General features: G+C 43.6%; 1 protein-coding gene across 1 annotated transcript in view; it reads left to right on the top strand.

Moving 5' to 3' along the window:
• The window catches only part of LOC146812891 (alpha-2-macroglobulin-like protein 1), a 216427-nt gene that overhangs the window by 181831 nt on the left and 12976 nt on the right, over window positions 1-21620 (top strand). The window contains exons 24-25 of the mRNA XM_085615221.1: window positions 6305-6520; window positions 7655-7779. Of these exons, the coding sequence (XP_085471347.1) occupies window positions 6305-6520; window positions 7655-7779 (341 nt within the window). The remainder of the gene's footprint in view (window positions 1-6304; window positions 6521-7654; window positions 7780-21620) is intronic.

The following is a 21620-nucleotide window of genomic DNA, read 5'->3' as shown; positions in this document are numbered from 1 at the left end:
TCCCCAAAGATTCACGATAAACTTCGAAGTCTTGAAGATGAGTTTCTCTTTATTTGGTAATTCAGATTTTTCATTTAAAATTACAGCATACAATTCATAGCCAGTTCATAGCTGACGCGTTTCGTCCCAACGGGACTTCTTCAAGGCTATAAAAATACATATATAAAACATACATTGTTATATACAATTAAAATTATCATAATGATAAAAAAGGACAGAAAATGCTGTTATTACTTCAAGACCTGAGGTATAATCTTAACACATTTCTTATACCCAATATGACCTGTGAATCTATGCAGACTGGGGGATATAGCATAATATGGAATGGAATTACAAAACATTTTGAGACCATTTTTGGAGCAATATGTTTGAGCAGTTTAAGACAGAAATTTTAAAGCAATTTTTTTAAGCAATTTTTTGAAGCAATTTTTTGAGATTCTGACAGGATGGCCCTAATCTTTTTTAGTACAACAAGCAAAGTATATTTATGTCCATTATTGACCTGTTAGTTCTTATATATATTCGTTTTTAATTTGATTCAAATTAATCAATGGATATTGTGGACCGATTATAAGCCAAAGTTCTATTGGTAAAGCGTACTTCAGTTAATACTGTACGGTAATGATCAACAAAAGAATGAACCTATTATTTATTCAATTAATTACAATTTTTTACATACCTTGCGAACAGTAATTTTAGTAAAATCCACACAAATTAGAGTTTTCCATTTTCTCTTATTCTGTAATTATGCGGTCAGATGTCTAAGATCTACGAAGAGCAGAGATTTGCGACAAATTATACGTCAGAATTACAAACAATTCACAAAAAGTTATTGTCTTGACTAAAAAACCATATTGATTGGTCTGCTTGTATCAAAGTCAAACAATTAGTTCTTATTCTAACAATGTCAATAAGACTTATTAGCATATTAAACTTATAAATTAAACAGTCAGCATCATTTACTCAGAACACGAACTTTATACACATGTGGTACAAGGAACATACCTCAATATTGGCCTAGACCCAGTGTTGGTATGGAGTAAATTGTAGAAAGGAAAGGTACGATGGCCTTGATCCTATCGAAAAGGAGGAGTTCGTATTAGGGATCATTAAATTATTACTTTTGAATTTTGGTATATTGATCTTACTATTCAAACGGTAATGAATTTATGTTAAACACTGTGACATATCAAATGTGTCAATTTTAAAAATATTTGATTAATTGAGGCTGACACTCCAAAAACCATGTTGAATATAGGAAAAGCCCATGCTATGCAGATGGTCATATTTATATTCCAAAGAAAAATACAGGCGATGTTATCTTTTTACTTTTGCGCAATGTGCTCTGCTCTACGAACTGTATCAAGAATGAGTTAAGATATATCTATTGTTTAAATTAGCATTATTGTGAGTGAAAAAGATGTTTATTGCATTGTTCTACACTGTTAGTTAAAAACGCATTAGAATTGTAAAATTTAACATATCTAATGTGTACCCCACTTGCGCTCTCAATTCGGTCAACGTGAGTAAACGAGACGCACATTCAGTGGAGACATTCCCAATGTTACCTTGTACCAAAAGGGGATGTAGCTAGTCAAGCATGTCTTGTCTCGTCTTAATAAAGTAGCCGTTAACTCTTCTTGCCCTCGCTCATGTGTGAGAAACGGCGCCGTATATATAATTTAACTTATGATATATTCAATAGCTAGATAGTTTTCAAGAAACGGCAGTGTCATTAATTGAAAAAAAAATTTGAAAATTTTTGAAGGTGTAAAAAGTAGAACAAAAATTGTAACAAAAAACCGTAAGGTTTTGAAACTTACGTGCGATATGTTCAGAATCACCGGGTCCGTGCTCCGTATATGCCAAAAGGGTCGAGATTGACCAGGAGCACCAGGCCTCTATATATATGCATGATTAACTATCCACACCTGTGAGTAATGAACCAAATTGCGCGACAAATACGGTAACCATATAATAAGAAAGAACACCTTCGCGAACGTTTCGGCCATCTTGGAGCCGTCAGAGATCCTAATCGTATGAGGAAATATTTAAGGATTTGAACAATATCAGAAATACATATTTGTATGTGAAAGTCAAGATGATGATTAGTATTATAATTCAGCGAAAAGGCACAAACTCCAGATGGAGCTTCAAGTGATGGGCCAATGTTACATTGTGAAACACTATCCCTGAAAATATTGTCCGCCATTTTGTAGTGGCGAGCCATCGTTATTAGCTCAAGGAGCCGAAAAAAAGGAAGGGATTGTTTGTGCTATGTACAATCTAACATATATATTAAGATGGAGTCTAAGTAATCCTTTTTGGGTTTATGTTCAAAGGTAGTGGATCCGTTCCGAAACTTAAGCGTTAAACATATCGATAATTTTGTTACCGTAGTTGCAAAGAAACTTGTCGGCCATATTGTGATGGTGATTTGTTAAAATGAAAAAAGGAAACCTTTTTTATCGTTTTATCGTTCTAGATAATCCGGTGGGGATAAAAAAGATATATTATACATATCTGTCTTCTTCTAAGCTTAAAAATGCGCCGACTTAATCGGAGTATAGGGGTAAAAATTGCTATTCTAACTCCAGGGGGTGCAACAGTAGGGTAAGTGTTGGATAGTATAGGGGTACAAATTACTATTTTAACTCCAGGGGGTGCAACAGTAGGGTAAGTGTTGGATAGTATAGGGGTAAAAATTACTATTCTAACTCCAGGGGGTGCAACAGTAGGGTAAGTGTTGGATAGTATAGGGGTACAAATTACTATTCTAACTCCAGGGGGTGCAACAGTAGGGTAAGTGTTGGATAGTATAGGGGTAAAAATTACTATTCTAACTCCAGGGGGTGCAACAGTAGGGTAAGTGTTGGATAGTATAGGGGTACAAATTACTATTCTAACTCCAGGGGGTGCAACAGTAGGGTAAGTGTTGGATAGTATAGGGGTAAAAATTACTATTCTAACTCCAGGGGGTGCAACAGTAGGGTAAGTGTTGGATAGTGTAGTGTAATATTATGCGTTGTAATGGTAGGCGTTGTAATGGAATGCGTTGTAAAGGTAGTTTTTAAAAATGCGTTGTAGTGTCATGCGTTGTAAGTGTAGTGCGTTGTAATGGATTTTGCGTTGTAAAAAATGCGTTGTAAGTGTAGTGCGTTGTAAAAGTTGCGTTGTAAAGGTTGTTCCCCCCTCTGGGCAGACCACCACTGCGTCCATTTCACCTTCAACACTACCACCGCACCCAAGCCCCTCCCACGTCCGCCTCAAAGGAACTGGAGCAAGGTAAGAGAGGAACACCTCAACGCCACCCTCCTCCAAGACCCCCCCAGCGCCACGACAGGCACCAACCCCGCAGACATGGAACTTCACCGCTGGATGTCCTGTGGTGCTGACAAGCTCGCACCCTTCCGCCACCCCGCCAAACAACGCCCTCTGAAGGCCGCCTGGTTCACCACAGAACTGCAAGATGCCAGACGCTTCTACAGACGCCTAGAGAAAACCTAGCGAAACCAGAAAAACAGTGAAGTACGGAACAACCACAGGAGCGCCCTGAAGGAATACCACCAGCGCATAAGAGACACCAAATGGACCTTCATAAGAGACAAGGTCCAGACCAACGTGACCAACGCCAAGGAACTGTTCAACGTCATACAGCAGTTCACGAAACCCCCCAGCGAAGCCACGAACGTCACGCCTTCCCAGGAACTCTGCGACAAGCTCAGCTCCTACTTCCATCTGAAGATCAAGGTCCTGGACGACAACTTCAGCGAACAGACGCCTGACCCCCCCCCCCTCCCTCTCCTATGCCGCGGATAAGCCATCAATCAAGACCTGGAATCCCGCCACCGTAGAACACATCAGTGCGTCCATGAATAAAACCCATTCAGGAGCCCCTACTGACCCCTGCCCACCACACATATTCCACAGGGCTGCTGCCGCCGTCGCACTCGAACTAGGATGGACCATCAACGCCTCCCTCATGTCAGGCATCTTCGCAGATGACTGGAAGCGGGCAGGGGTTAAACCCCTCTTCAAGAAGCCAACGGCTGACCTGACAGACCTGAAAAACTACTGGCACATCTCTCTCCTACCCTTCATAGCCAAAGTCACCAAGAGACTCGTAAACGCCCAACTGACTGCCTTCATTAATGAGAACTCCATCCTGGACGCCTCCCAGTCTGGATTCCGCAGCAACCACAGCATTGAGATTGCCCTCCTCGCAGCCACTGACGACATCCATATGCTACTTGACCAGGGTCACACTGCGGCCCTCATCCTGCTAGACCCCTCCGCAGCCTTCGACACCGTCTCACATCGCACACTCACAGTTAGACTTCACAATGAAGGGATACAAGGAACCACCCTCAACTTGATCCAATCCTTTCTCTACGGGTGAATCCAGAGGATCAGACACCCTCCCTTCCTCTCTGAGCCCACCAATATCAACTGTGGAGTACCCCAAGGATCATCGCTCAGCCCCATGCTCTTCAACATCTACATGGCCCCCCCTCGCTGCCATCGTCAGGCAGCATGGCCTCAGCATTGTGTCCTACGCCAACGACACCCAGCTCATCCTCTCACTCACAAAGAAGCCCGAAGACACCAGACTCTGTTTCCAGGAAGGAATGAAGAACATGGCAACCTGGATGAAAGTCAGCTGTTTGAAGCTCAACTCAGAGAAGACCAAGGTCCTCATCCTCGGACCCTGCACCTCTGCCTGGGACAACACCTGGTGGAACTCCGCCCTCGGCAACCCACCCAACCCTACAGACCACACACGAAACCTTGTAATCATCCTCGACACCTCCCTCTCCATGAACCGCCAGATCAATGCCATCGCCTCCACCAGTTTCAACTGCCCACGCATCCTCCGCAAGACCTTCAAATGGATCCCCCCCAACTGCAGAAGGACCGTCACCCACGCACTCATAACCAGCAGACTCGACTACGGCAAAACACTATACGCCGGAATCAACAGAACCGTTCTACACAGACTCCAAACCATCCAGAACGCCGCAGCCAGACTCATCCTCAGGACTCCGTGTCACGAACACATGACCCAACACCTACACTGGCTCCCCGGGGAGAAGCGGATCACCTTCATACTCCTCACCCACACCTACAAATCCTTCAACAACATCGGGCCCAAATACCTCAACGAGAGACTATCCTTCCACGTACCTAAGAAGAACCTCCGCTCGGCCGACCTCGCCCTGGCAGAGGTCCCCCACTTCTGCAGAAATAGAACCGGCGGGAGAGCCATCTCCTACATCGCGGCCAAAACTTGGAATGATCTCCCTGTGAACATGGAAGGACCTCAAGACCTGGCTCTTTGACTGATCTAGAGCTGCTCCCTCCCCCAGCGCCTTGAGACCCTCACTGGTGAGAAGCGCGCTTTATAAACCCCTGATATATTGATTGATTGAGTGATTGATTGATTGATTGATTGATTTCCTGCAGAGCAATGGTGGAATACGTTTTAAAAGGACCACACCATCCTGAAGTCCACTTGTTCCATTGTGACTATGTTGTACATGTGTGACCACTCATTGTTGTGCAGCAGCAAGATAGCAAATCATCCACATATGACATCAACATCTAGATTAAAGATTGCCTTAATTGTAGTCCCTTGCACAAATCCATAATATTTCCACTTAGAGTGGTTCAGTGAAATATTTGCAGAGCTAACCGCCTGTATTATTATCACCAACAATAACAGCTGCCATATTGTCTGGGTCTAAGACTTAACACAATTTCATTGATGGAATCAATTTATTGATATTAAACTACTATGGTTGATCTAGGAGACCATTACCAAAAGAATAAAGCAGGCACTCTAGGGCAGATCTGAGCTACAGTAGTTGAATAGGGTTGTATGCCCATGCAGCTTCTATAACATGCCTGCTTACCTGCTTTTCACAAAGACAAAAAAGAGGAACATTGTGGAGTGGTGGATGGGCATTTGAGAAAATATGTTGAGAAAAATACAAACAAAAATACAAATGGAGTGCAGAAATTATTGTTGCCATTCATTTTGTTGATAAATTATGATATGGAGAACAGGCACATTAGTGCCTGGCCATTTATTTCTACTAAAAAATAATTGTAGACAAGTGTCAGGAAACCAACCGCCTTATTGTATATACCATAAAAGAAGCTGAATTAAAATTTGGAGGTTCTATAAGGGGAAAACAGCCCCCTTCTGTGTGTGCCAGGGGGCAAAAGCAGTATTATTTTAAAGCCACTGTTTCTAAAAAGATTAATAGTAGGACTGATGAACTGCTTGTGTCCCACTTGCCAGGACACCATGGTGGCCCTTGATTCCCTTGCCAAGTACGCAGAACTTACGTACAGCCAGGCTGGACAAATGACCGTGTCCGTGACGTCATCAAAAGGCTTTCAGCATGGATTTGCAGTGGGGAGCAGCAACCGACTCTTGCTACAGCACGCAACTCTCCCGGAGATCCCTGGGGAATACACCGCCACATCAACAGGAAATGGATGTGCCTATGTACATGTGAGTTAAAGGGAAACAATATCACAGACAAAAATATCATGGCAAAAATATCGAAGGACAGGAATATTGAGAAGACAAGTGCAAATAGGGAAGTATGAATTTACTCTTCTTAACTTCACATGAATACACCTTGAAGATATGTGCAGTTAAACATAGTAAAACTTTGCTTACCCATAGGAACTTATCTTCACACTATTCTTCTCCTCCATATTGTTACCACAATATTTTGGCCACACTATATTCTATATTCAATATTGTTGTCACTCACGCTTACTTTGGAGTCACTAGTGGGATTTACACAAACAAAATCTTTAAGCTTTGAGCTGAGTTTAGATATTGAATACTTCAAGGTAGCGATAGTGGAGGATCTCACAAAGTAACCCCTTCTTGCATCTAGATCTGCTATGTTTATTGACATTTTGAAAAAGCTTGGATCAGATAGGGTTGAAAGGATTTTGATAAACACTGAGAACGTCTTGGTGTGGTCTGGGATAGGTCTGGCAATGAATTGCATCTTTTCTCTTGGTAACAGAGCTGGAGGAGAGAGATGTGGCATAGATGGGGCCTGACCATCGCCAACCCAACAAGGGTTCTGTTCACAACAGAGTGGCTCCAGAGTGAGAGAAAAGTCACAAGAATAGTGTTTAAAGATATATCGTACAATCAATATAAATAAGGAAGTTGAGATGCTTCTATAGCAGTCGTCGGGGACACTTTGACAGGAGCGCTGTGTCCAAGGCTGGACATCATTCCTTTAGACATGGTGTCAAGTTAGATAGAACCACTAGGAAAGGCTAGCAAAATGGTGGGTGTGGTGCTCTCATTTTCAGTTCATTTCATGCTGGTGCAAAGAATACAGAGCTGTCAAGGTGTGAGCACCAGCTCTGTGTGTACTACGATATAGCATTTCCTAACATGTTTTTGTAGTGAAGAAGGAAAAATGGTCTGGTGTTCTTGTCCTTCAGAAGGTCAGTTTACAGAAACTTCTGTAAGTTGAACATTAAAAGTAATTTTCTGTAACCATGAGGCGTGGCTAGGTCTGATTAAGATACATGTCTCCTGTATGTAATGCCAGCACCTCCTCTCACCCCATCCCTTAGTTTCCACTCACATTGTGTGCACATCTCCCAACAGACCACACTGAAGTACAATGTCCCTCCACCGAAGAGCGTGGAGGCCTTCAGCCTTGAGGTGTGGACGGATTCACAGGAGTGCACCGAAAAATCTGGCAAACGCTTCAAGCTTTCCATCCGGCTGAGGTAAGGGCAGTCGTCAGGGTCTTCAGAGCAAGTAATGCTGAAATTGAGCAATTGAGGGTGACCGATGGACTCCGTTAAAGGAGCAGAGAAGACACCATTTCCTGAGCTGTCAAATGCACTCTGTTCAACACTGTACGCACATGTGCATATTATCTTCTATATGATCATTAATGTACACGAGGTCTGCTTGGCACTCTTATACCATAGCTGACCCCACTAACACCTCCTATAATAGATGCTTTTATTGAGGGAGATCCAGTACCCGCCCGGCTTGGGTAGACTTGCTCTACATAAAAAATATGAAATAAATGATCAATTACAGATTGTCTTTGCTGCTATGTACATTTAATTCATTTCATCTGTTCATGTATATCTTTTGTAAAGGCCCTGTGCTCGCGTATTCTCTGACTAATAAATATATATAAGGATATATATATTTATATATCCTTTCAAATTGACCTATAAACATGGTGCCCGCTGGAAAGTCAGACCTCCTTCTTGTACAGACGGTCACTTGTAGGTATTTATAGTCAAGATATATATATATATAGATAGATATATATATGTTTATATTATCTACTGGCGGTCGCCAGTAGATAGTTATAGTTAGGATCGTGTTTCCTTAGGAAATCCGCAACATTCTATTTGGAATAACTTTGGCGCCGATTGACGAATCCTCGCGAATAGGTGGGGCGCTCTGCTCCGCTCCTTCCCTGAAAGTCTCGGGGGGATTCGTCAAGCGGGGCTGAGAAAAACGGGGGGTCCCAAAACGCATTTTCCCCATGCATTTTTCCATAGGACCTTTAGTCCAAGCTACAGCCCGTACGGCTGAACAGAATTACTTGAAATTTGTCAGAGAGGTAGTCCTCAGGTCAGGGATGTGCCTTTTGAAGGTCTGGTGTAAATCTGTTCAGTATTTCCTGAGAAAATAGCATTTAAAAGCATATATATATCTATAAGCGCGCACCGTGCGCGTACGGTAAAATTTACCATACGCGCACGCTGCCGTGCGCGAGCGCGATTCTGATTGGTTGTTAGATCTTAGTAAACATTCGAATCGGTCGAAACCAGGAAGTGTCGGCCGCCATTTTGTCTCTCGCAGTCTGAGGGGGTGAAAAACAAAGGTGGAGAACGTGAAAAGGGGGCAGGGTGGACAGTTCCTGACCCCCTAGCCTTTGTCATGGGGTCCTAGAAGGACCCCCAAGGGCCAAAATTTCCTTTAATTTTTTTTCTAAAAATCGCGGAGTACGCGTAGCGCGCGCGTATGGTAGAAACGGAAAAAATCCGCGAACTGCATAACGTGGGCGCGCGGTGCGCGAAGCGCACCGTGCGCCCACAGCGCGCGCACGGCGCGCGAAGCGCACCGTGCGTGTACGGTACGCGCACGGTGAAAAACCTTAAAAAAAAAAAAAAAAAGTACATAACTTTGCATTTTTAAAAACCTACAAATTCACTGAAAAAACCATAGGTTTCACACACGTTATAGTTAGGAATTAGCATTTAAAAAACCTTGCAAATTCACTTAAAAAACCATAGGTTTCACACATGTTATAGTTAGCTGGACATTTCACTCGTGAAAAACCATTGAAATTACCCCGTTATAGTTAGTGCAGGCAACTATAACTCACGCGACCGCAATCCTCTGCTGATGACGTCACATATTACATCACTGATGACATATGTGTCTTTCTGAAAAAAAAATATTTGTAATATATGTATAGCTAAAAATTAATGGAAGAAGACATGGGTAAATAAGTGTCTAAATACAGTGATGTAATATCTGACGTCATCAGCAGAGGATTGCGGTCGCGTGAGTTATAGTTGCCTGCACTAACTATAACGGGGTAATTTCAATGGTTTTTCACGAGTGAAATGTCCAGCTAACTATAACATGTGTGAAACCTATGATTTTTTAAGTGAATATTTATTTATATATATAGATAGATAGATAGATAGATAGATAGATAGATAGATAGATAGATATATCTTTACAAGAAGGCTCGATTTTCGCTGCATATAACGCCCTCTTTTATGCGGTGCAGTACTCCTCAGCTGAGCCCAGCCATAATTTATCATCCAACGAATCCTCCCTTGTAGAAAGGACACACGGAGCACACTCCCGAAAGGTTTTCAAAGCGTTTATTAATCCTCCAAAATCACTAATCACGGGTTAATCCACAATCTCAAACCAACGAGTTTCGGTCTCCATGAGACTGTGACCAAGGTCTCACGGAGACCGAAACACGTTGGTTTGGGACTGTGGATTAACCTGTGTTTTGTGATTATGGAGGATTAATAAACGCTTTGAAAACCTTTCGGGAGTGCGCTCCGTGTGTCCTTTCTACAAGGGAGGATTCGTTGGATGATATATATATATATATATATATATATATATATATATATATATATATATATATATATATATATATATATATATATATTCACTGAAATAACCATAGGTTTCAGGGGCGTTATAATTAGCTGGACATTTCCCTCGTACAAAACCATTGAAATTCCCCCGTTATAGTTAGTTCAGCCAACTATAACTCGCGCCCCCGCAATGCACTGCTGATGACGTCACATATTACATCACTCATGACATGGTCAGTGACCTCACTCATGACATCACTGATGACATCTCAAATGACATCACTGATGACATCACTGATGGAAGCGCCTGCGCTTCGTTTTTTCTTTTTTTTACGGCCGGATCCACTCACCCTGCGTGCATTTTGCCGTTTAAAAAAAAAAAAAGGGGCCCTGGGGGTCCTTCTGGGACCCCCTAAGCAACACTAGAGGGTCAGAGTATTTCTACCCTGCCCCCTTTACAGCTTTCACACACTTATTTCCCATACTTCTTCAGCCTCGCTTCTACCGAGGCACAAAATGGCTGGTTTCGAATGTTGACAGACACTTGACCGCCAATTAGCATTCAGCACGTGATCGCGAGGGTGCGCGCACGGTTCGCAGAGGGTGCGCTTAGGGTGCGCATAGGGTGCGCGGATCCTCCGAGGCCATAGATGTATATATACTTTTAACTCTAATTTTCTCAGGAAGTACTGAACAGATTTACACCATTTAAGCAAAAGGCACGAGTCTGAACTGAGGACTACCTTTTTGCCAAATTTGGTGTAATTCCGTTCAGCAGTTCGGGCTGTAACTGTGTCAAAAGGTCCTATGGGAAATTGCATGGGGAAAACGCGTTTTGGGACCCTCATTTTTCTCGGCCCCCGCTTGACGAATCACCCCGAAACTTTCAGGATCGGAGCGGACCGGAGCTGGCCAAAAATTTTGAAAATTTTGCGAAGATTCGTCAACTGGTGACAGACTTATTGGGAATAGAATGTTGCAGATTTCCTATGGAAAATAGGTCCTAACTATAACTACCTACTGGCGACCGCCAGTAGGTTATATATATATATATATATATATATATATATATATATATATATATATATATATACACGTCCAATATGATCCTGGCACAACACAGATTGCTACTGCAGCCTAACAGGTACGGACCACCTCGCGCTGTATGTTTCACAAAGTGCTTTATTCAGGCATAGTTTCTTCAATGAAACAAACTACAAAGGCAGCTGCCTTACGTCCATGACGCTTTTCGACCGCTGCTGCGGTCTTGATCACATGGTGCTCTCTGGAAGGTCAGACCTCCTGCTTGTACAGGCGGTTGCTTGTATGTATGTATATATATATATATATATATATTCACTGAAAAAACCATAGGTTTCACACATGTTATAGTTAGCTGGACATTTTACTGATAAAAAACCAATGAAATTCCCCCGTTATAGTTAGTGCAGGCAACTATAACTCACGCGACCGCAATCCTCTGCTGATGCTAATACTGTATTTAGACACTTATTTGCCCATGTCTTCTTCCATTAAATTTTAGCTATACATATATTACAAATATTTTTTTTTCATAAAGACACATATGTCATCAGCAGAGGATTGCGGTCGCGTGAGTTATAGTTGCCTGCACTAACTATAACGGGGGAATTTCATTGGTTTTTTATCAGTAAAATGTCCAGCTAACTATAACATGTGTGAAACCTATGGTTTTTTCAGTGAATATATATATATATATATATATACATACATACAAGCAACCGCCTGTACAAGCAGGAGGTCTGACCTTCCAGAGAGCACCATGTGATCAAGACCGCAGCAGCGGTCGAAAAGCGTCATGGACGTAAGGCATGTGTGAAACCTATGGTTTTTTCAGTGAATTTGCAAGGTTTTTTAAAAGCTAATTCCTAACTATAACGTGTGTGAAACCTATGGTTTTTTCAGTGAATGTGTACGGTTTTTTAAATGCTAAGTTACTTTACGCCATTCGTGGCGTGCGCGCCCAGTTAACGCAGTTCGTTCCGTGCGCGCACGGTGCGCTTCGCGCACCGCGCGCCCACTTTACGCAGTTAGTGCCGTACACGCACGGTGCCGTACACGCACGGTGGTCACGCGGTGCGCTGCGCGCACCGCGTGCCCATGTTACGCAGGATGGGCCATGTACGCACGATGCGCTTCGCGCACCGTGCGCACATGGAAGACATATTATGCGCTTCGTTGTGAAAGGTATTCTTTTGTATTTTCTAAAAAATTATATGCCATGCACAAATGGTGTCCTTCAGGCACAATTTGCACACGGGGTGGGGATAGTGTGGATAATTTTTTTTTTTTAAATAATTTTTACCGTACGCGTACGGTAAACGTAATCGGCGAATTTTCGAAAAAAAATTTAATTGTTTTTTTGGCCTTGGGGGTTGTTTGGGGACACCTTTATCGATGCTGGGTGGTTAGGAACTGAATACACTGCCCCTTTAGATGTTTTTTGTCTTTGTTTTTGCTGCCCCCCTCAGAGTGCGAGAGAGAAAATGGCGGCCGCAGCTTCCTGGTTTCGACCGATTCGAATGTTTACTTAGATCGAACAGCCAATCAGAATCGCCCTCGCGCACGGCACCGTACGCGTACGGTAAGCTTACCGTAAGCGCATGGTAAGCGCACCGTAAGCTGTCACAGATATATATATTGATTTAAATGCTATTTTCTCAGGATCTACTGAACAGATTTACACCAAACCTACAAAAGGCACTTCCTTGACCTGAGGACTACCTCTCTGCCAAATTTCAAGTAACTCTGTTCAGCCGTTCGGGCTGTAGCTGTGTCTAAAGGTCCTATGGAAAAATGCATGGGAAAAACGCGTTTTGGGACCCCCTTTTTTCTCAGCCCCCGCTTGACGAATCCCCCCGAGACTTTCAGGGTAGGAGCGGAGCGTAGCGCCCCACCTATTTTGAAAGTTTCGCAAGGATTCTTCGACCGGGGCCAAAGTTATTCCAAATAGAATGTTGCGGATTTCCTATGGAAACAGGGTCCTAACTATAACTATCTACTGGCGACCGCCAGTAGATAATATATATATATATATATATATATATATATATATATATATATATATATATATATATATATATATATATATATATATATATATCGGAGTATTTCGTCAAGAGTGCTCCTGTGCACCAGAAATCCGAGGGAAAACAGGAACAGACGAAGACTGACCCAGGATGCAAGTGAGAGAATTAATTTATTTTCATTTTACAGCAATACCTGCATGACGCGTTTCAGCCTACGAAAGGCCTTGATCACATCATATATATATATGCCGCTCGTAGGCTGAGGATCAATCGCAGGAAAAACGGATGGACACAGCCTTTCACTGCCAATAAGGATATCGCTGAGGACAACACGCTGATTTGTGACAGAACTGGCCCGGGGTTTTTAACTTTCATTTAATACTTACCTCTCCTCTACGGGACTGCGAGGACCAGGGTGCACTCGAGACTGCTGACGACCTGCACCTGGCTCCTCTTCCCGCTCCTCCCCCGGCCACTACATCAAGCCTCGCGGCCCCCGCTCCGCGGGAGCCGCTCGTAGCCTGAGGATCAATCGCAGGAAAAACGGATGGACACAGCCTTTCACTGCCAATAAGGATATCGCTGAGGACAACACGCTGATTTGTGACAGAACTGGCCCGGGGTTTTTAACTTTTATTTAATACTTACCTCTCCTCTACGGGACTGCGAGGACCAGGGTGCACTCGAGACTGCTGACGACCTGCACCTGGCTCCTCTTCCCGCTCCTCCCCCGGCCACTACATCAAGCCTCGCGGCCCCCGCTCCGCGGGTGCCGCTCGTAGGCTGAGGATCAATCGCAGGAAAAACGGATGGACACAGCCTTTCACTGCCAATAAGGATATCGCTGAGGACAACACGCTGATTTGTGACAGAACTGGCCTGGGGTTTTTAACTTTCATTTAATACTTACCTCTCCTCTACGGGACTGCGAGGACCAGGGTGCACTCGAGACTGCTGACGACCTGCACCTGGCTCCTCTTCCCGCTCCTCCCCCGGCCACTACATCAAGCCTCGCGGCCCCCGCTCCGCGGGAGCCGCTCGTAGGCTGAGGATCAATCGCAGGAAAAACGGATGGACACAGCCTTTCACTGCCAATAAGGATATCGCTGAGGACAACACGCTGATTTGTGACAGAACTGGCCCGGGGTTTTTAACTTTCATTTAATACTTACCTCTCCTCTACGGGACTGCGAGGACCAGGGTGCACTCGAGACTGCTGACGACCTGCACCTGGCTCCTCTTCCCGCTCCTCCCCCGGCCACTACATCAAGCCTCGCGGCCCCCGCTCCGCGGGTGCCGCTCGTAGGCTGAGGATCAATCGCAGGAAAAACGGATGGACACAGCCTTTCACTGCCAATAAGGATATCGCTGAGGACAACACGCTGATTTGTGACAGAACTGGCCCGGGGTTTTTAACTTTCATTTAATACTTACCTCTCCTCTACGGGACTGCGAGGACCAGGGTGCACTCGAGACTGCTGACGACCTGCACCTGGCTCCTCTTCCCGCTCCTCCCCCGGCCACTACATCAAAACTCGCGGCACCCGCTCCGCGGGTGCCGCTCGTAGGCTGAGGATCAATCGCAGGAAAAACGGATGGACACAGCCTTTCACTGCCAATAAGGATATCGCTGAGGACAACACGCTGATTTGTGACAGAACTGGCCCGGGGTTTTTAACTTTCATTTAATACTTACCTCTCCTCTACGGGACTGCGAGGACCAGGGTGCACTCGAGACTGCTGACGACCTGCACCTGGCTCCTCTTCCCGCTCCTCCCCCGGCCACTACATCAAGCCTCGCGGCCCCCGCTCCGCGGGCGCCGCTCGTAGGCTGAGGATCAATCGCAGGAAAAACGGATGGACACAGCCTTTCACTGCCAATAAGGATATCGCTGAGGACAACACGCTGATTTGTGACAGAACTGGCCCGGGGTTTTTAACTTTCATTTAATACTTACCTCTCCTCTACGGGACTGCGAGGACCAGGGTGCACTCGAGACTGCTGACGACCTGCACCTGGCTCCTCTTCCCGCTCCTCCCCCGGCCACTACTCCCGCCCCCTTCACAGTCCTTATATTTTCCACCTTGTCTCGCGTAAGCGGGACGCGTGCGGGGCGTAGTCCGGGGTGAAGCCCGGGCTAAGGGCGGGCCGTCTGAGGCCGTCCGAGGACGACTGAGGACGGGCCGGGCCCCCACTCGAACATTTTACATCTAATGGTGAGATTACTTATAATGGTTTTGTCTTAAATTGTTATATGCTGTAGACATAACATTAGCCTATTTCAGGTCATTTGCGGTAACTACATCCCTACTGTTCCCTGTTAGCGCATTACCATGGCAGCAAACGCTGATAAATCACGAATTTTAACAGTTAACACCCCTAAAGGACCTGTGTCTGGTACTATCGACCAATTCTTCAAGCGCGTATCGACAGTGCTGGAGAAGGAGATAGCGGACACAGAAAAGCGCTTATCCTTAGATTTGTTAGCAGGTAAACGTTCCTCACTGGGCAAAATTGGTAAAGCTGTCTCGCCAGAGGCGCCGATCAAGGGCACTATAATTTCTGGCCCATGTTTGATGCATGGAATGAGTGAAGAAGTGACTTTAGACAATATTCCTTCTCTGATCTCTATCCCTGAGACCACTAGTAGCCCAACCTTGTCGGGACTATCAGCATCCCCGAACTTAGTTATTCCATCCCCCCCGGTGGTAAAAAGACGTTTAGTAAGAAAGAGACGAGGGACACTCACTAGGACACTTATAGTCAAAAAGAAGAAGGTTCAACCCTCAACCCAAAATCCGATTCACATAGATTCCTCGGCAACACTTACCCTCCCCTTAAACTCTAATGCTTCAGGTTCACTTCCTAGCCAGGCTATGATGTCCGATTTATTAGGAAAAATCGAGACCATGGTTAAATCTCTTTTATTGCCCCTCCTAGAAAGAACTAGATTAATAAGTTTGCACCTAGATGATCTAAGTTCTCAAATGGAAAAGAATAATCTAGCAATATCAGATCTTCTAAATAGTAAGGCTAAAAGTAGTGTCAATGATCAAGCCCCCTCTTCCCCCTTAGAGGTGACGCGACCCTCGACTAGTGACAATCCTATGACATTGTGCACCGAGCAAGGGGAAAAGTGTGTGGAATTATTATCTATAAACACCACAGAGGTGGGTAGAACCCTCCATGAGATACCCAGCAAAGAAGCAGTAATGGATAAAAAAGTGGCCAACAATCCGAAATCAGATCCCAAAGTAACCACGGAACGTAAAAATATAACTAATTCTCTGGGTGTAGAGCATATGAGAAAAAAGGACACCGAGATTCATGAGAAGGGTGAATGGGTACATCAGCCACAATATATTTCAGCAAACAATAGAGTGGACCTACCCCCAGAATCTGCTCCATACACGATTATCATGACAGGGGTTCCCGAACTATCGGAGGGGGTAAGGGAGGATTTCCACGCACTGAAAAACAAGACCATTCATTGGCTGAATCAGAATAGACCCCTCCCAGCTCATATAAACGGAGAAATCCTGATGGTTAGACGTACTTGTTGGGTAGGCACGAGACCAAAAGATAAGAAGGGGGACGCTATAATTATAAATTTTAGAGACTACAGAGCGGTCAGGTGTATAGGCGATTGGTTTGAATCCAGGGGGGAGGATACGATTACCACGCATTTTGTTAACTACTTCTATCCTAGAGAACTGATTTCTCGTCCTAAACCTTTTGGTATAAACGATTTTCATCCAAATTGGAGGGAAGTAGATAACCGTTTCTCCTACCCGGCTGTTCGTAATTTTTCCTCACGTTCCCAGCCGTTAAATAGGTTTCCGTTAAGCAGGATACCGCTGAACAATCATCAGTCTTTTCAGCCCCCAAATCAGGAATACTGGAATAATCACTCCCACCTAAACCAGAGATTTAACATCCCCACCTCCAATCCTTATGCAGCTCTTTATGGTCTGGAAGATGTAGATTGACTCAGTTCACCAGTAGCTCAACTACAAAATCCCCCAGCACTAAATCATACCCCTAGGAGTAATACTGATCAAGCAAAAAATATAGCGTCCCACATGACAGAATTCGGTCTTTCTCCTTTAGCAACCAACTCCCCACTGCCTAGAAGCTTTGACGCCATCACAACGAGGAATACTCCTAGTAAACTAATTAAACAACAGGGGGGTATAGCGAACAGAGTCCTAGACAACTCCCTAGCTACGAAAGTAAGCCACACGAATGTTAGCTCAGATATAAGTAACGCTGACAACATAGTACAGATAATGTCATGGAACATTGCGGGTCTAGGTTCCAAAATAACAGACGGGACCCTAATAGACTTTGTCCAAGACCTTCATATAATCTGCTTGCAAGAGACGTGGTCCGTCAATGAACTACATCTGATGGGCTACAAAACATATTTTTCAGCGGCAACTGCAGGTCCGCGTGGAAGGGCAAAGGGGGGTTTGACGGTGTACATAAAAAACACTATTCCTGGACTAAAAGTAGCTAGTCTTAGACTACACACTAATTACCAACTATTGAAACTCTCATTCACGAGGAAGCAGGTAATATATTTGGTAAATTCCTATGACAACCTCTTGGAGTGTGAGAGCCTAGAATTGCTTGGGTCTTTAAGTAACAAACTTTTAAACCTAACAAGCAAAGTTCAAGGTCCGGACGTCCCAAGCATTGTTTGGGGTGGGGACTTCAACCTCCACCCTTGTGGTATGAAAAATAGTAGTATATGTGGGGTAGCTGAAGAAACAGACAATCAGGTGATCCATTTTAGTCACACTAAGATAGGAGACCGTTTGAATGAAATATTGTCGGAATTGGGTCTATTGATTTTAAATAAACTTGATATTTCTTCGGATCAGCTCCAGGCCACTTATCTGGGCAGGGGTTGGGCAACAACGATTGACTATTTCCTGATCTCTACAAATCTGGTAAGCAGAGCTCAGAACTTCAGATTAATAACTAACACACTAAGTGACCATGCAGCCTTGGCTTTTAATCTGATCACCGAAAAGGGGAAATTCAAACCATATTCTTTGATGACTGCCCTTGCCCAGACTAATATCCATCTTACAAAAATGAATGGTTTCACTATAGGGTGGGGGAAGATAGATCCGGAAGCTATAACCTCGAAGACGATTCGAGCAGCATATCCCGCCATTGTGAAGTGTTTAGATGGTGATACCAGTCAAGAAGAAGTGTTGTACAATTTTGGTATAATCATGGAGGTAGTAAAAAACCTACTAACACGTACGAATAAAGGGAAAACTAGCCAGAAAAAAGGATGGTTTAATCACGAATGCACGGCAGCCAATAAACTTTTAAAAAGTGCTTTGACAAATCCTGTAAGAGATCAAGACGAGATCCGCAGGCTAAGGAAGTTATACCGTTTAGCCTGCAAAACAAGGAAGCAGAAAATAAAACAATCTTTATGGGACCAGTTACAAGAAAGCTCACTATCTAGAAACGGGGCACTGTTTTGGAGGGTAGTGAAGACTCCTTTCCTGACAGACAGCTATGATCAACCAACAATCGAGGTAGCAATTGATGGCCCAACATGGGTAAATCATTTTTCCAAAGTATTTAGGAGAACGCAAATCCCTGTTTCATTAGAGGAAGAAAATGATACCCCTCAAGAAATGTTAATCCCGATTGCCCTAAATTTTGGTCTCCAGGAAATCATAAAAGCTGTGCAGGCAAGTAAAAGTGGGAAAGCCCCCGGCCCAGATGGTGTACCGATTGATTTTTTCAAATTTAAATTTGATCTCTGGGCCCCAATTCTAAAGGTGGTCTTTGATGCCACTATGCGACGTGGTCTACTTGAAACGTGGTCTCAATCGATTATGATTCCGGTTTTTAAAAAGGGGAACAGAAATGACGTGTCGTGTTATCGGCCAATATCATTGTTGGACTCTCTCGGCAAAGTATTGGGGAGGGTGGTGTTACAGCGACTGCAAGAGTGGGCGGAAGATCATAATATATTATCTGACTTACAGTTTGGCTTTCGGGAGGGCTTTGGCACTATAGAACAGGCACTGAACTTAAGCTTATTGGTGGGAAAATATGTAACAGCAAAAGAAGGTAAACTTTACATGGCATATGTCGACCTCTCTGCGGCATTTGACTGTGTCTCCCATTCAAAGCTATGGTCTGTTCTTGCCGCTATTGGCATTGATTTAGCCCTGGTAAATCTCCTTCGTGCATTATACTCAAATGCCTCGTCCAGGGTCCGTTTTGGTGCCCAGGGCGAGGTATCCGAGTCCTTTAGGGTGGAACGCGGGGTGAGGCAGGGCTGTGTCCTGGCCCCCTTTCTTTTCTCTCTCTACACCAACGGTCTGGAGGTGGAGATGTTGCAAGGGGCTCAGGACCTCCCTCGAATAAAAGATCGCCTCATCCCAGCGCTTCTCTACGCGGATGACGCTGTAATCATAGCGCGCACTCCGCGAGAGCTGCAAAAATCACTAGATAGGTACTCTAAGTTCATGGGTAACTTGGACCTCAAAATAAACATTAAAAAAACTTTTGTGATGGTGGCAGGGAAAGGAAGGAAACGGGGAAAGTCCATTTTCCTAGATAAAGAGAGGTTGGAGTTTACTACTCAATACCCGTATCTTGGAGTTATGATCGATGAAAAGCTCAACTGGAAAGCTGCAATTGATGCTAGAAAACATCACCTCCTGCGAGCTATCATGGCCCTTATAAAATTTTCCCAAAAATTGGGGAAAAGACCTCCCGTAGAACTACTTCGTATTTACGTAGCAAAGTGCCATTCGACCGCACTCTATGGGGCTGGTTTGTGGGGCCATAAAAATACACATGCTCTGCAAGTCGCAGAGAATATTTTTATGAGATTTCTTTTGATGACTCCGAAACGTGTGTCCACTTTCTCATGCCACGCCGAATTAGGCATGGCCCACATCGAGGACTTGGCAAAAATCCAACCCCTTTTATTATGGCGCCGTATTTGGTTGTCATCAAGAAATCTAGTTACAAAGGCGATTGTTGCAGACGTAATGTCTTTGGAGCATGTGGGTAAAATCGAGTGGCTAGCATTCATAAAAAGATTTTTTACTGATTTAGGTTGTCCCAAATATTATGATAACCCTGAATCTATGTCTAAGATCTCTAAAAAAGAACTAAAAATCAGAGCACTCTCGCATCTGGAAGAACTGCGGCTAACCAAGGAGATAAAAAAGCCTTCTGTTCAACACTCCTTGATTGTTGCAACAACTCTGTTTATTGAGCCATACCTGATATATGTGGATTCCCGATTTGAGCGTCTCCTGTTGACACGCTTTAGACTAAATATTTTCCATAAACTTGTGGCCTTTCCCAAACGTAACTCTTGGAAAGAGGCCTCAGTGGTATGCCCATGTGATGATATTTCAGAACAAACAGCAATGCATACCGTCCTGTTTTGTAAGTTCTATGCCGAACACCGCACTTTATGGTTGATTCCTCTGCTAAGATCTCTTGGTTTTAAAAGATGTCGTCCTGCTGTGCTGCACTTACAATTTCTTAATACCACACTGATTACAAAAACTGTGGCCACGTTTTTAAAATGTATTTATAACCATAGAACAAATCTTGGCTGAAATGTTCCCTGCTATCTTAAATATCTGTATGTAATCATATACTATGAATGTTATGAATTTTGGTATGTTCTTTTATGGTTATAATTGTTTATGCATAACCGAATAAAGATGATTTATTATTATTATTATTATTATTATTATTATTATTATTATTATTATTATTATTATTATATATATTTATACATACATATATACCCTAACTTAGATATATACACTGGTGGAATTTTAACATTTGCCTTTAACTACAGTTCTAGAGAGGGGATGGGGCAGGTGGGGGAATGTCCTAAAATTTCACCAGGGTTCACAATCTAATATGCCAGGTCTCAATTCTTGAGGGGATTTCAATGAGGAATTAGATATGCGTGGATTGAAACGCCAATTAATCCTGACAAAACTGCTTATTTTTAGTGGACAAACTAAGAAAATGCCCATCTATAATTTCCCTAAAATTCTGAAAAGTGTATATGTAAAAGTATGTTTATGCACAAAAGATTTGTGGAATTTTAAAAAAGTATATATTGATTCAGGCTTTATCCTCAATGGTCCCACCACAATACACTTTACATCTAACTAAGAGATTGCATGTGTGGTCATCAATGCTGGTGAAACAGCTTAATAAACTGATAGTTCACTGCTGAAATAAAATGATGACGGCAGTCAGGGACTCAAATTCTGGAAAGGGCTACTCAGCACAAATTGATTACTATAAGTAGGTAACAATAACTTCTGTTATCTGAAAGTCCTAAACAAGTCAAGTGCGGCTTGAAGCGCTACATGACTGTG

This window comes from Triturus cristatus, chromosome 7 (genome assembly GCF_964204655.1).
Source record: "Triturus cristatus chromosome 7, aTriCri1.1, whole genome shotgun sequence".
Taxonomy (NCBI): domain Eukaryota; kingdom Metazoa; phylum Chordata; class Amphibia; order Caudata; family Salamandridae; genus Triturus; species Triturus cristatus.
This window is presented reverse-complemented; position numbering and strand designations above follow the sequence as displayed.